Source organism: Terrapene carolina, unplaced genomic scaffold, assembly GCF_002925995.2.
Source record: "Terrapene carolina triunguis isolate 2854851 unplaced genomic scaffold, T_m_triunguis-2.0 Scaffold405, whole genome shotgun sequence".
In the NCBI taxonomy this organism is placed as follows: domain Eukaryota; kingdom Metazoa; phylum Chordata; order Testudines; family Emydidae; genus Terrapene; species Terrapene triunguis.
The window spans coordinates 38,296-50,646 of record NW_020664756.1 but is presented as its reverse complement, the minus strand read 5'-3'; the positions used below and the strand labels follow the sequence as shown (position 1 = coordinate 50,646).

The 12,351-nt window shown below is 56.8% G+C and overlaps 1 protein-coding gene across 1 annotated transcript in view; it reads left to right on the top strand.

Moving 5' to 3' along the window:
- The first annotated feature begins 11,616 nt into the window (after window positions 1-11,616).
- Window positions 11,617-12,351, top strand: part of CPXM1 (carboxypeptidase X, M14 family member 1) — a 30,547-nt gene continuing 29,812 nt past the window's right edge. Inside the window, exon 1 of the mRNA XM_026658173.2 lies at window positions 11,617-11,871. Coding sequence (XP_026513958.1) covers window positions 11,655-11,871 — 217 coding nt within the window. The 5' untranslated portion in view covers window positions 11,617-11,654. The remainder of the gene's footprint in view (window positions 11,872-12,351) is intronic.

Below are 12,351 nucleotides of genomic sequence, written 5' to 3'. Positions count from 1 at the left end.
TATGTAGAATGAGAACCAGGCCCTGCCCTGAAGAGATGACAAGGCAAAAGGTGGGAGAAAGGAAGGCGTATTAGTCCCATTTTACAGAGGGGGAATTGAGGTTCCTCAGAGTGTGATACAGTGACTGTACAGCAGCTGGTCCGTTAGGTGTTGGAGGTCAAGGGACTGTACGGCACACAGTCCATTGGGTGTCAGAGATCAGGGAGACATGGTGACTGCACTGCAGCTGGTCCAGCGGGTGTTGGAGGTCAGGGAGACACGGTGACTACACCACAGCCGGTCCGTCGGGAGTTGGAGGTCAGTGTCCGTATCCCCCTGCATATAACACATTGGGGCCAAAAGTTTCACATTTAGCTTCCCACAGTCAGCCCCCTCTGGCTGTATGTAGGTGCATGGTGAGGGGCCTGCGGGTCGGGGTGCTGATTGTCAGACTGCCCTGCAGCGGCTCAGGAGCGGGAGGACCAACCTCAGGCAGGCTGTTTGGAACCAGGACACAAAGCCCACGCTGGCCTGGAGTCCTGTACTTCGATTTCACTGTCTCGCTGCCCAGCTTAGCCTGCCTGTGTGACAGATGGTCCCTTCCTTACACCCAGAATCACAGCACTAGTCCGGTTACTCCCAGTCCCAAACAACCAGTCACTTACCCCAGATCCGTTGCACCTTAGAGCTCACACCAAAGACGACGCTTGTTGCCAGTCCTACAATAAACTGTCTACAGCTGTTGTGACGTTATGAGTGTAATATATTTCATTGGAAGGTGACAGGGCCAGAAAGAGTTAATTAACTCACAGACTGACCTGATCCATGGCCGAACTTTAGAGACTGGTTAGGAAGAGATGTAAATGAACAGAGCTTTGAAATGCAAGTCTGCATTGTTAGAGGTAGAAGGGGAGGTGTTTGCTCAGGGCTTGTGATGTAAGCAAACAAGTCTTGTCTATTGCTATAGCTTTGATTCAAAGATCAAAAAAGGAATATTAACATTTATGATGATACTTGAGGGAAATAGTATTATTGTCTCTGTGTCTCTTTGAAGGTTGTGGTACCTGTATCTGAACTGTTTAATGGATAAATTACCCTGTGCTAATTGCCAGGATGTTTGGAAGGAGAGTTAAGCCTATTGTTTTCTCAGGCCGAAAGGCTGCTGGAAATGTATAAGAACCCTGGGACATGATCCTTCTGCATCTCAGATCTGCTTTGGGTTTCAAGAGGGGGAAACCTTAAGCCACAAGGATTGCGATCCCCAGTCACTGACTGGAGCCACCCTGAATATGGACATTGGACTATAACCTATGGACTATTTCTAAAAGGACTTTTGGCAACTACAAGCTCATCTCTGCTCTGTATCTGAACCTCAAGAATTGAATTCAAGTCTATATGTATATTGATCTTTTAACCAACACTCTCTCTCTCTCTCTTTTCTTTTTTAATAAATTTTAGCTTAGTTAATAAGAATTGACTATAGGGTGTATTTTGGGTAAGATCTAAGTTATAATGGAACCTGGGTATGTGGCTGATCCTTTGGGATTGGAAGAATCTTTTCTTTTATATGATGAGATAAGATTTTCAGTAATCATCATCATATCTGACAGGTGTGTCTGGACGGAGGCCTGAGGCTGGGCACTTTAAGGGAACTGCGTTGTTTGAACTTCTAAGTAACCATTGAGGTAATACAGAGGCTGTTTTGTGCTGGTTGGTAAATCCAAGTATCGGAATAACCACCAGCTTTTGGGGTTTGTCTGCCCCGGTCTGTTTGCAGTTCACCCTGATTGAGTGACCTCAGCTGGCTCCCACGGGCAGCACCGTCACAGATGTATTAACTAGGGAAAGGAAAGGAGCGTTATTGACAAGGTTGAAGCAGGTAAACATAGATACACAAACACGTTCCCATCTTAAGTTTCAAAAGGTAACAGAAGCTTCTCTCATCCTTTAGGACGAAGCAGCTGGGGTCCCTGGTTTCTGCCTAGACACCTCACCCCCCAGACTTCAAGCAGCACAGAGATCCCGTTCCTTCTTGTGAGGGATTTCTATTCCCTTCCCCCACCTCCCGTGTGCGCCAAGCTGCAAACACAGCTGACAGAAGAAATCCACTTGGCATGACTCGTCTTCATGTGCGGGGGAGGGCAGAAACACAAAATCTTTTGTCCTCTTTAATGTCCCGCAATAGTCCACCTGCTGTTGCTGGGACTACCCTGGTGGCGAAGAGTAACACCTTCTGTTGGAGGCTAGCAGTTCACACCGTTACTGTCTCCCTCCTGTCTGGTGATTTACAGTCAGAGAGGCTCACAATACAAATGCTTCAATATTACCTTACAAGATGAGCTGCAGATGGGATAAGTGAGATGAATACCGGCAGCAACTCACCAGCATTCCAGAAAGTCTGAACGCTAAAGACATTCTTACTATCCTAGGACAGGAAAAGCTTTGTTATCCGGCATGTTGGGGGAATGGGGGGTGCCGGTTAATCCAAAATTCCGGTTCACTCAGAGTTCTACTTGCCAATGGAATACCAATTTTCAAAGAACGAGACTACAATAAAATGAATAAAGTATAACATAGTTTGCAGGTCCTCACCAATCCAGTCGTAGTACTGCACTGCAGAGCGGCTGGTTTCTTGAAGCACTTAGGTGTAGACGGGTAAAGTTTTCTAGACAGTAGATTGATTTTATGACACTTCATATCACTATGGGCGTACACCCAGTACACATGCGCACACCCAGATCACTACAACTACACAACACTAAAACTAGACGGAACATAAGTGAATTTTCAGAAGGCGCCGGATAACACAGCTTCTGCTGTACCTATTTTACCAACCCTAGTGCCCAGGGGAGCCAGGCTGCTCCCAGCATGTCTGCCAGTGTTCAGCTGAGAGGTGGGACCTTGGCATGAACTGGCACCTGGCCTGCCAGCGTCACAGCCCTCACCCGCACAATGTGGCCATTTGCCCTGGGGAAAGGCTGGGAGAGGGGAATCTCCGAAAGGCCCTACAGGTTCCATCAAACCCCTATTGTAACGGTGTCAGATGCCCAGGTCCCGTTGTTCCTGATGCTGCGGTGGGGGGGGGAGTGACGCCCACCCCCACTTCCCAGGGACGTGCAGATGCCAGCAGCTGGTGCTGTCCATCCCTCAGCAAGCCAAGCGCTCTTTGCCCTGCCCTCCTGGTGCCTGACGCAGACCGGCTCCCCTCGGGGCCCTGGCGCGGGATCAGCGCTCTGACAGGTGCGTCTGCTGCTCCTCTGTCATCCCTGCGGCTCGGGGGCCCGTGCAGAGGAGAGCTGAAGTGCCGCTGGTTTGGGCAGGGGCCATGTGGCCATCGGGCTGCCACCAGTGTTTGCCTTGGAAAGGGGCCCGCAGCCTCAGCCGTGCCTCGTGGCCGCACAGCCGTGGGGAACTGGGGCCTGGCCAAAGGAAGGGGCAGCCTTGCTCACGTGAGTCCTGCAGGGGCTAAGGGGGCCGGGGCCAAGTCGTGGGGCAGACCCCATAGCCAGGGCAGTGCCAGCATGGCAGGCAGGGGGCCGTGACTTGGGCGGTTTAGGGTTAGGCTGTCTCGGCTCAGTGGCAAAGCAGCCAGGAGATGGGGGTGCTGTGGGTGGGAACCCCTGCTCTCCATGGGCCAGAGGGGAGCGCCGTACCTGGAGGGGGGGCTGTGTCCTCCACCCCAGCCACCGAGAGCCCCAAGGAGGGCACAGAGAGTGGCCAAGGGGGGAGGATCTTGGGGGGCCCTGCGGCTGTTCTGCCAGTGACAGCCCTTAGATATTCCACAGCCCCCCATCTCCGCCCTGTCCCCACACACAGGCTGCCCCTCCTGCCTGGTCTGGCACCACCTCGTGCCTTCTCCCAAACCAAGGACACTGGCCAAGCCTGATGGGACAACCCCACCCCCAGCCCCGATCTGAGCACCAGTGTCCCCGGGGCAATCTCCCCATGCTGCCATTCCCCTCGGGTGCTGGCCTGTCTTCCCGGGGGGCTGGAGGGCTCTCTACAGGCCAAGGGCTAGAGAAGCACTTTCCAGGCAGCAGCGGCAGCCAGCAGGAACATGCAAAGCCCTGGCTAGTGGGTATGTGTGTGTATCCCACACATGTGCACCTCTGGCCAGGATATAAGAAGAATTGGTCAGCTGTGTATCAAAGGCCCTCTACTGCTAACAGCTGGTGGGGATTCTCCTTTAGCTCAAATGCAAAGGCCCTGGGCTTTCGAAGGAAGAATTAGATGCTATCCCTGCTGCCGCTGGGAAGTTCATGCCCTGCGGTGCAGTGGAGTGCCGGCTGTGGCATCCGGGGAGGCCAGAGATTAATGGAACAGCCCGCCTGCCGCAGCCTGGCTCTCCACACGTCAGGCCTCAGCGTCCTCGCCAGGTTCACTCCAGACCCAGCAAGTTTGGCCACAGCAGCCCCTTGGAAGGAGCAGTCCCCAGCGCCGCACAGACGGGGGGTTACTGCCCAGCACCAGGAGGAACCCCGAGGCTGCTCCTTTAAGGACAATTCCCTGCCCTGTTTGGCTGCAGGGAGCGGCACAAGCTGCATAGATGTGGCCTGAGCTTGAATCTCTTCCCAGTGCTTTGGGGGAAATGAACAAAAGCTCTGGCTGTGCTGAGTCAGGATAAACCAAACCCCCGGAGCCTGAGCGCCACGTGCCTTGGCCTCGGCTTCTGCCTTTGGAGCCAAATCCTGATCCACCAGCCCCCAGCAAGCCCTGGCTCCGGACTGGCTCCACCAACAACAAAGAGCCCCCACCCCTCTGCTCCAGGCGTGAACAGCGGCTGGAGCGAGGCCAGCAAAGCAATGTCAATCCCCTGGCCTGACCTCGGCCACCTCAGCCTTGTTCTCCTCCGCCGGGAAACTGCCCCCGCCGTTCCTGTTACTCCAGGAGAGCCCAGGCTGAGCTGTGAGGATTAGCAAACAGCAGATTTTGCTCTCTCTGTCTTATCAGCCGGGAAGTTAAAAGGCCCCCATCAAAGGCTCCTTTGCCAGCCCTCTCCAGGCTACAAACCCGGCCAGCCATCCCCCAGACTGAGCGCTTGCTCAGGATGTCTAGCCTCCCTTGTGCCAACTGGCGTGGTGATAACCACCATACTTTGGTCTCTGGTTGGGAGGAGTTTCCCCTGGAGTCCTCTAGATGTCACTAGAGCTGACTGGCTGCTGTTTCTGTGCCCCACTGCCCTCTACTGGGTGGAAAGGGGGCTGCCCAACTGTGTGGCCTAGTACCCATACTGTAATAGTTAGAGATTCTCCCTCTCCACGGCAGTTGGGGCTTCAAAGCAGGACGCCCTGAATGCTGCTGCTGCTAGCATTTTCAGTGGGCCAACCTGCGTCATCTTGGGGCACTTCTCAAAGGCTCCCTACGGGCTGGGCTGCTCCACAGAGTCTTGCCCATGGGGAGACGCTCCCTAGGGACTTAGCACACGCACCCTGCACAGCTCGCGGGGGGCCGCTGCCCATGCCCGGCTCCCCCGCCTGGGCGAGCTGCTCTCCCAGCTCCACAGCTGGGAACGGCACCCAGGGCGAGACGGGCAGTACTCTCTGCCTCCCGTCTCCCTGAGCAGGGCAGGACCTCCCTGCCCCATTGCCACAGACCCTGCTCTGCGCTCCTGGGCGCTGGGCTCAGCCTTTCTGGAGAGGGGCAGAGAGACACGGCCCAAAATACCCCTCCCGCCTCCCTGAGTCCAGGCATAAGCCCCAGTCCCTTGTTAACACCCTGTGCAGCAAGGCCCTGAAACAGCTCGGGGGAGAGGGAGGAGAGAAACCCTCTAACTGAGCGGGCGAGGGGTAGTGTGTGCATGTGTGTGTGTATGTACATCATCGCCATCAACTGGAGGGAATCAGAACTGTTCGGCTGTGTGTCATGAACCCCATACTGCTAACCGTGGATGGAGATTCTCCTATAGCTCAGTCTCTGGGGCCTGTGCTTTCGCAGCAGGAGGAAGTGTGCTCTCCCAGTGCCTGTGGGCTACAGCCGGCGCTCGGGCAGTACGTCAGTCGCGTGGCAGCCAGTGAAGGACAGGCACCTGTGCTGGCCAGGAGGATTGTGTCTGACAATGTGAGCGTGTGACACACGCACACCCAGGGGATAGTGCTGTCGGGGGGGTGGGGGTGGGCTGTGCATTGGGGCCCCCCCACCCACGCCATTGATGTGCACATGGTTGGGGCCAGCCGAGGCTGTGCAGGGTAGAACTGGAAAGTGAGGGCACTGTGAGACCCCTTGCATAGGCCAGAAGGGGCCATTGGATCATCTGTCTGACCTCCCACGCAACCGGCCAGAGAATCCAGCCAGCCGCCCTGCCTGGAGTCTAGGGACTCCTGTCTGCCTGGAGCCAGGGTGTTTGTGGGGTCTCAGCCATTTGTCAGCCCCAGCGGGCCCTGCTGGGAATAATGGATGTGCTCAGAGTGGCTCCCAGTGTTCTCGTGAGGCGCAGCCAAGCCACTGGGGCCGGTAAATGCAGCCCTGTGCAAGGGTCTCCCACAGCCTGGGGCGGTGCACGGACCGAGGGCGCCTGCGCCACTCGGGCGATTGGAGCCCCTCAGCCTTTGGTGTGGAGCTGGCCGGCCTGCCCCAGGGCTGCTCTCATTCCCCAGAACTGAGGGCTGGAGTGCAGAGCCCCGCGGGCCTCAGCCCCCCACGATTGGCCAAACCTTTGAGCTTGGGGCTGTATTGTGCATTAAAATGCCGGCAAAGGGCTGGTTAAAAGCGGCTGTCCCTGGCTTGCATTTCCTGTCCCCTCTGCTTTGCTCTCTAATGGAGAGCCTTGTGGCTGGCTGCTCTGGGGGGCTGGAGCTGAGTCACTTACGTGTGCAGCGCCCGGAACCATGGGCCCCACCCCTGCCATATCAATCGAGAATAACAACGGGAATGACGTTCAATCACTAACCGCTCAGGCGAGATTCAAACCCGTGACCCAGCCGCGAATGGCTCCATCCCCCACCGGGGAACTCTGAATGGGTCCTACTTGCACATCCTGGGAGTCCCCCTTTGTGCTCACGGGGTGCCCGAGAGCACTGTTTCGGCAGCTGGTGCCACGCTGCACGCACCGCAGATGCTGCTCCTTGCTTATGTCAGTCCTCTCAAATCCTCTCTCTTTTCTGGGCTCGTGTACCATGAAATAGACCATCAGACGCACAGAGCCACCGTGGACTTCACGGTACAGCCGTCCTCGCAGAGTGTGCTCAGAATGTCACAGTACAAATGGGCTCAGCTAGAGCTCAGAATCTTACTAACTGAACTAAAGGGGAATCTTTATTAGTGATTAGCCATACAGAGCATATGACACACAGATGAGCAGTTCTGATTCTCACCAACAGGGGGAAACAGAGTGTCACACATATATGCTAGCAAGTTCATATTCTGGATGGCTTTCCCCCAGCCTCTCGGCCCTCATTGTCTGTGCAGGGACTAGGAAACACCTAACAAAAATGAAAACATTGAAATAAAATAAGAATTGAGCTTGCAAGGGCCTATGGGGGGCAGGGCTGAGGTCATCCTAGGCCAGTCAGAGCCCCAGGAATGGAATTGCTCGGATATTTCGGAGGCGCTCTGCTGGGGCTCAGTATTCAAGTGACAAAGCCAGTGCTCAAGGAGCCGAAGGCAGTCTCCAGCCAGCCCGTGGAAAGAGAAAACCAGAGCAATTCTGGAGGGGTAAAGACACGTGCAAGGGGGGTGGGGGGGGTGGATCTGGAGCGCAGTTACATAAGGAGCGTGTGTGTTTTTGCTGCAAAGGGAGGGAAAGAAAACAGGAAAAGCCTGTGGAGAGAAATTCCAGCATTTCTTATCCAGCCACTTGGCTTGGGGAGACGGATCTGTAACCCTTTCCTGCACAAGTGGATAGCACTGTCAGACAAGGGGCTCGGAGCACGTTCCCAGCGTGAATTAGCCCTCCTGGCTCTGCTGCATGAGGCACGGGCCTTGCTAGCTGCACTTGCTAGCCCTGCGAGCTCACCCGCCGCATGCTCAGAGGTGCCGAGCTGGGGTCCTGGGTGCTCAGCAGGTTGGAATACAGAGGGGAAGGATGGGGTTGTGGTGAAGGATTGGGGGGGGACCTGGAGACTCTCTGTGCCTTAGCTCCCCATCTGTACAATGGGTGCACCGCCCAACCTGGGCCATCGCTTGAGACTGTGAGGTCTCTGGGGCGGGGGCTGCCGCTCAGTGGGTATGTCTGCAGGGCCCTGCCCGAGGCTCCTGACTCCCACCAGCCGGGAGGGGCAGGGCTGGAGTCACAGCTCTTGGGTCGAGTGTCCTCAGGACGTTCTGGACATTGTAAAGGAGTGAGTGGGCCGAGCGCTGGGACTGCAGGGGGCTGTGGGTAGGTGGATCCAGGTTGTCGGACAGGCCTTCCCGAACGTGCATGATCGTTTCAGTGCGGTCGGATGATCGCTCTGCGCAGCGCTTGGTGCTCTGTTCTGGTGCAGGCTGGAGACACGCAGGATTGGCGAAGGGTTCACCACCCTGACTTGCTCCTTGGGGCGGGACACGTCCGCTTCAGTGGAGCCTGCTAGGCAGGTTCTCTTGGCCTGTAATTCAGCCTCAGCGTAGGCTTGGTGGGATCCGTTAGGTTCATCCTGTGTTTAGCAGCCTTCGTTTTCTGCCATCGGCGCTCGAGTTTCCAGCCCCTTTCTCCATCCGGTGCCAGGAGTCGGGAACCGCGGCGATGCGGGCGATGGGGAGGGAGGGGCTGCTGGGGCCAGCGTGCCGACGGAGGAGGCTACCGTGCAGTGACGGTGATTCGCCAAGTTCTCGACTCCTTGTCCTGTGGGGAGGGGAGGTCTGTCCCACGGGTCTCTCGTTGCCGGGGAGCTGGGAGAGCTCCGGCCATGCCTTAGGGAGGGGATGGTCTGCGCTGGGCAGTGGCTGGGCTGTGATGTCCTCGACACTGACAGTGAACCAGAGAGCAGGGCCCAGGCGTGACCGGCTGGTGGGCTGGACCAGAGACGACCTGCGAGAGTCCGCAGGAGGAGAGGAGTTCTGGGGCTGAGTGTTGAAATCTCCCAGGACCGCCGGTCTGGGGTGTTTCCCAGCCGTCCCTTCTACCCCTTCCCCTCCAGCCTGTCCCTGTCCTGCCTCTTCCCCAGCCCAGGCTCCTCGTCCCAGTCCCAGTCTCCCCTCCTGGGGTGTCTTTTGGGGTCCTACGATCCTGTCTGGCCCAGGAGTGTCGTGAGGTCATTCCCATCTCCCAGCCATTGCCGCGTTGTCAGTCATAGATCCGAGCAGTCTGGGGGAGACCACCACAGACTTGTCTGCACAGCTCTTCTCTGAACCCGCTCCAAGTGATCAACATCCTTCTCGATGTGTGAACCCCAGAACTGGGCACAATTTCCAGCAGTGCTCGCACCAGTGCCAAATACAGCGGGAAAATCACCTCTCGACTCCGACTCGAGATTCTTCCAGGTCATTGATAAACATGTTAAATAGCCTAGGGCCAAGAACCGATTCCTGGGGGACCCCACTGGAAATACACCCCCCCATCACAATTCCCCATTCACTGTTACATTTCGAGACCTATCGGTCAGCCAGCTTTTAATCCATTTCATGTGTGCCATGGTCGTTTTATATTGGTCTTGGTTTTTAATCAAAATGCCGTATGGTACCAAGTCAAACACCTTACAGCAGGCTACGTCTATTACGTCAATGCTATTACCTTTATCAGCCAAACTCGGTATCTTGTTCTGATGAGTTTACAAGTTAGTTTGACAGCATCTCTTTTTCATAAACCCATGTTGACTGGCTTTAACTGCATCACCCTCCTTTCATTCTTTATTAATCAAGTCCCATATCAGCTGCTCCATTATCTTGCCCAGAATCATTGTCAGGATCTCTGGTCATCCCCTTTACCCTTTTTAAAAATTGGCACAACATTCGCGTTCTTCCAGTCTTCTGGAACTTCCCCAGTGCGCCAAGACTTGCTGAAAATCAACATTAATGGTCCAGCGAGCTCCTCAGCCAGCTCTTTTAAATCTCTTGGACTTGCTGCTTTAAAATGTCAGACTTTAGCAGCTGCTGTTGAACGTCCTGCAGAGATACTAGTGGAATAGAAAGAGTGTTAACACCATATGATGAGACTGCCTCATCTGTTTTTTCCCCAAATACAGAACAGAAATATTTCTTGAGCACTTCTCCCTTTTCTGTATTAACATTGATAGTTCTGCCAATTCCATCTAGTAATAGACCAATACCATTGTCAGGATTCTTTTTGTTCCTAATATAGTTAAAGAACTTATTGTCCTTAACACTGCTGGCCATAGATTTCTCCTTGTGTCCCTTGGCTTCTCTTATCAATGTTCTTCAGTTCCTAACTTCTGATTTATATTCATTACTATCAACTTCCCCTTTCTTCCACTAGTGATATATATTTTGCACTTCCCCTCTAAACCAGGCTGGCTTTTTAACCAGTATAACCTTCTGTCTTGATTTTGGCTTTTGGGGCATCCAGTAAGGTGTCCTTAAAAGATTGCCAATTTTTGTTCACATTTTTCTGGAACCGAGACAGAGCGTGCCAGGCCGATTTCTGTTCTCAGTCGCCCTGGTGCAGGCTCCACTGAAGGTACCGTATTAATAGCGATACTTAACTCTCAGCGTTGCACGGCCTCAGAGTGTGCATGGTGCTGTGGAGGCACATGCACCCCGTGGGGTTGAGGGCATAGTGAGAGCCACAAGGGTCCCCTCCCGCTGGACTTTCGTTCCAACACCAGTTTAGCACCTTCCATCCAAGAACCCCAAAGCGCCTCCCAAGCACTAGTTCATTACCACCCTCTCCTAGGAGGCAGAGGAGGAAGGTTGGCCCAGTGGCTTGGGCACAGGCCTGGGTGTCCCTGGTTCCTCTGCTACTGCCCCCTGGCGTGGCCTTGGACAAGTCACATAGACTCAGGTCCTTAGGAGTATTGAAGGGCTTAAAGCCCATTGATCCAAAGTCTGTCTGGCCTCAGTTCCCGTCTGTCCAGTGCGGATCACGGCCCTGCCCTGCTGCCCGGGGTGCGAGGAGGAGAAACGCATTAATGAGCGCGTGCGGCTCAGTCGCTGTGGCAAGGGGGATCTTCGCGGAGGGAAGCCCCATTTTACAGACGAGGAAAGTGAGGCTCCGAGCTGTGAAATGACTGGCCCAAAGCCGGGGGGTGGGATGGCAGGGCCAGGAATCAGGACTAGAAGGCAGGTCCCCTGGCACCTTTTCGGGGAGGCAGCAAAGGCCCGTAGACTCCTGGCCAGAGCCAACGCCCGATGCCATCGCCTAGGAATGATTGTGGGGCTGTCTGTCCTGCCGGCCTTGGACTCCGCGCAGGGGCTGTAGCGCCAGCCCTGGCAGCCCCTCACCCGCGGGCACGCTTCGCCCACAGCCCTGGTGCCCTGGGCACGGGCGGCCCCTGGGAGCTTCGCTGGCGGAGCAGGGCCGCAAACAGCAGCAGGCTCGCCCCAGGGAGCAGCGGGGCGGGACCCTGCCCCTGGCTTTGGGGTCTCCGGGGCCCGGGCGCTGCGGGAACCGCCCTACCCCCTCCAGCCGGGAGCCCAGGCGCTTTCGGCGGGTCCCGCTACTCCGCGCAATGCGGTAGCTGTGTGGAGCCCGGCCGGGGGGCCGGGGGAGGGACCAGCCGGGCTGCGGGCTGAGCGCACCGAGCCAGAGCAGCGCGCCCCGCGTCCGTCTCCGTGCGCCCCGCCTGGCCCCTGCGCCCCTCGCCATGCTGGCCCGGCCCCTGCTGCTCCTCCTGGCCCTGGCCCCCGCAGCCCGCCTGCCCGGCGCGCACGGGGCCCCTGGCCCCGCCACCCTCCGCCCGGGCGGCGAGCGGGAGGTGACGGCCGCACCCGCAGCGCCGAGCACCCAGGGGCAGCTGCGGGAGCCCGTCCCCGAGGGCGAGAGGCCGCGGCTGGCCGAGGAGAAGGCAGCGGGTGGTGAAGGTAGGGGCTGGAGCCCAGCCTGGCACCGGGGGGCTGGGCGCTTGGGGGTGCGTTCGGGCGGGGTGCTCCAGCCTCCTGCTGTGTGTGGTTGTGTCTCCTGTGGCTGTGTTGGGTCCGTGCACTGTGCGGTGCCAGTTCTCTGCTCTGGGTGCGTTGTGGGTCCTCGGCTGGGTGCGCTCTGCTAGGCTTGGCTTCCCCGTGGGGCTCTCGGGGGTTGTGCTGGGGCACGGGGCGTCCTGCTCGGGGCTGGCTTGCGTTGGGTTTTCTTGGCCGGGGGCGTCCTGTCCTGGGAGGTGCGAGGCATTCCCTGCTGTGGAGCCTTCTGCGCCCGGTTTCTTTCCTGTGGGCTTGTGGGCTGTGTTCTGTGGCCTGGCGTGGGCGCTCTGTGGGGCGTTGTGTGGTCCCAGTCTGTGTTGTGTGCGCTCTGTGGGGCGTGTTGTGTGGTGCCGGGGTGTTGTGTGCACTTTGTGGGGCATGTTG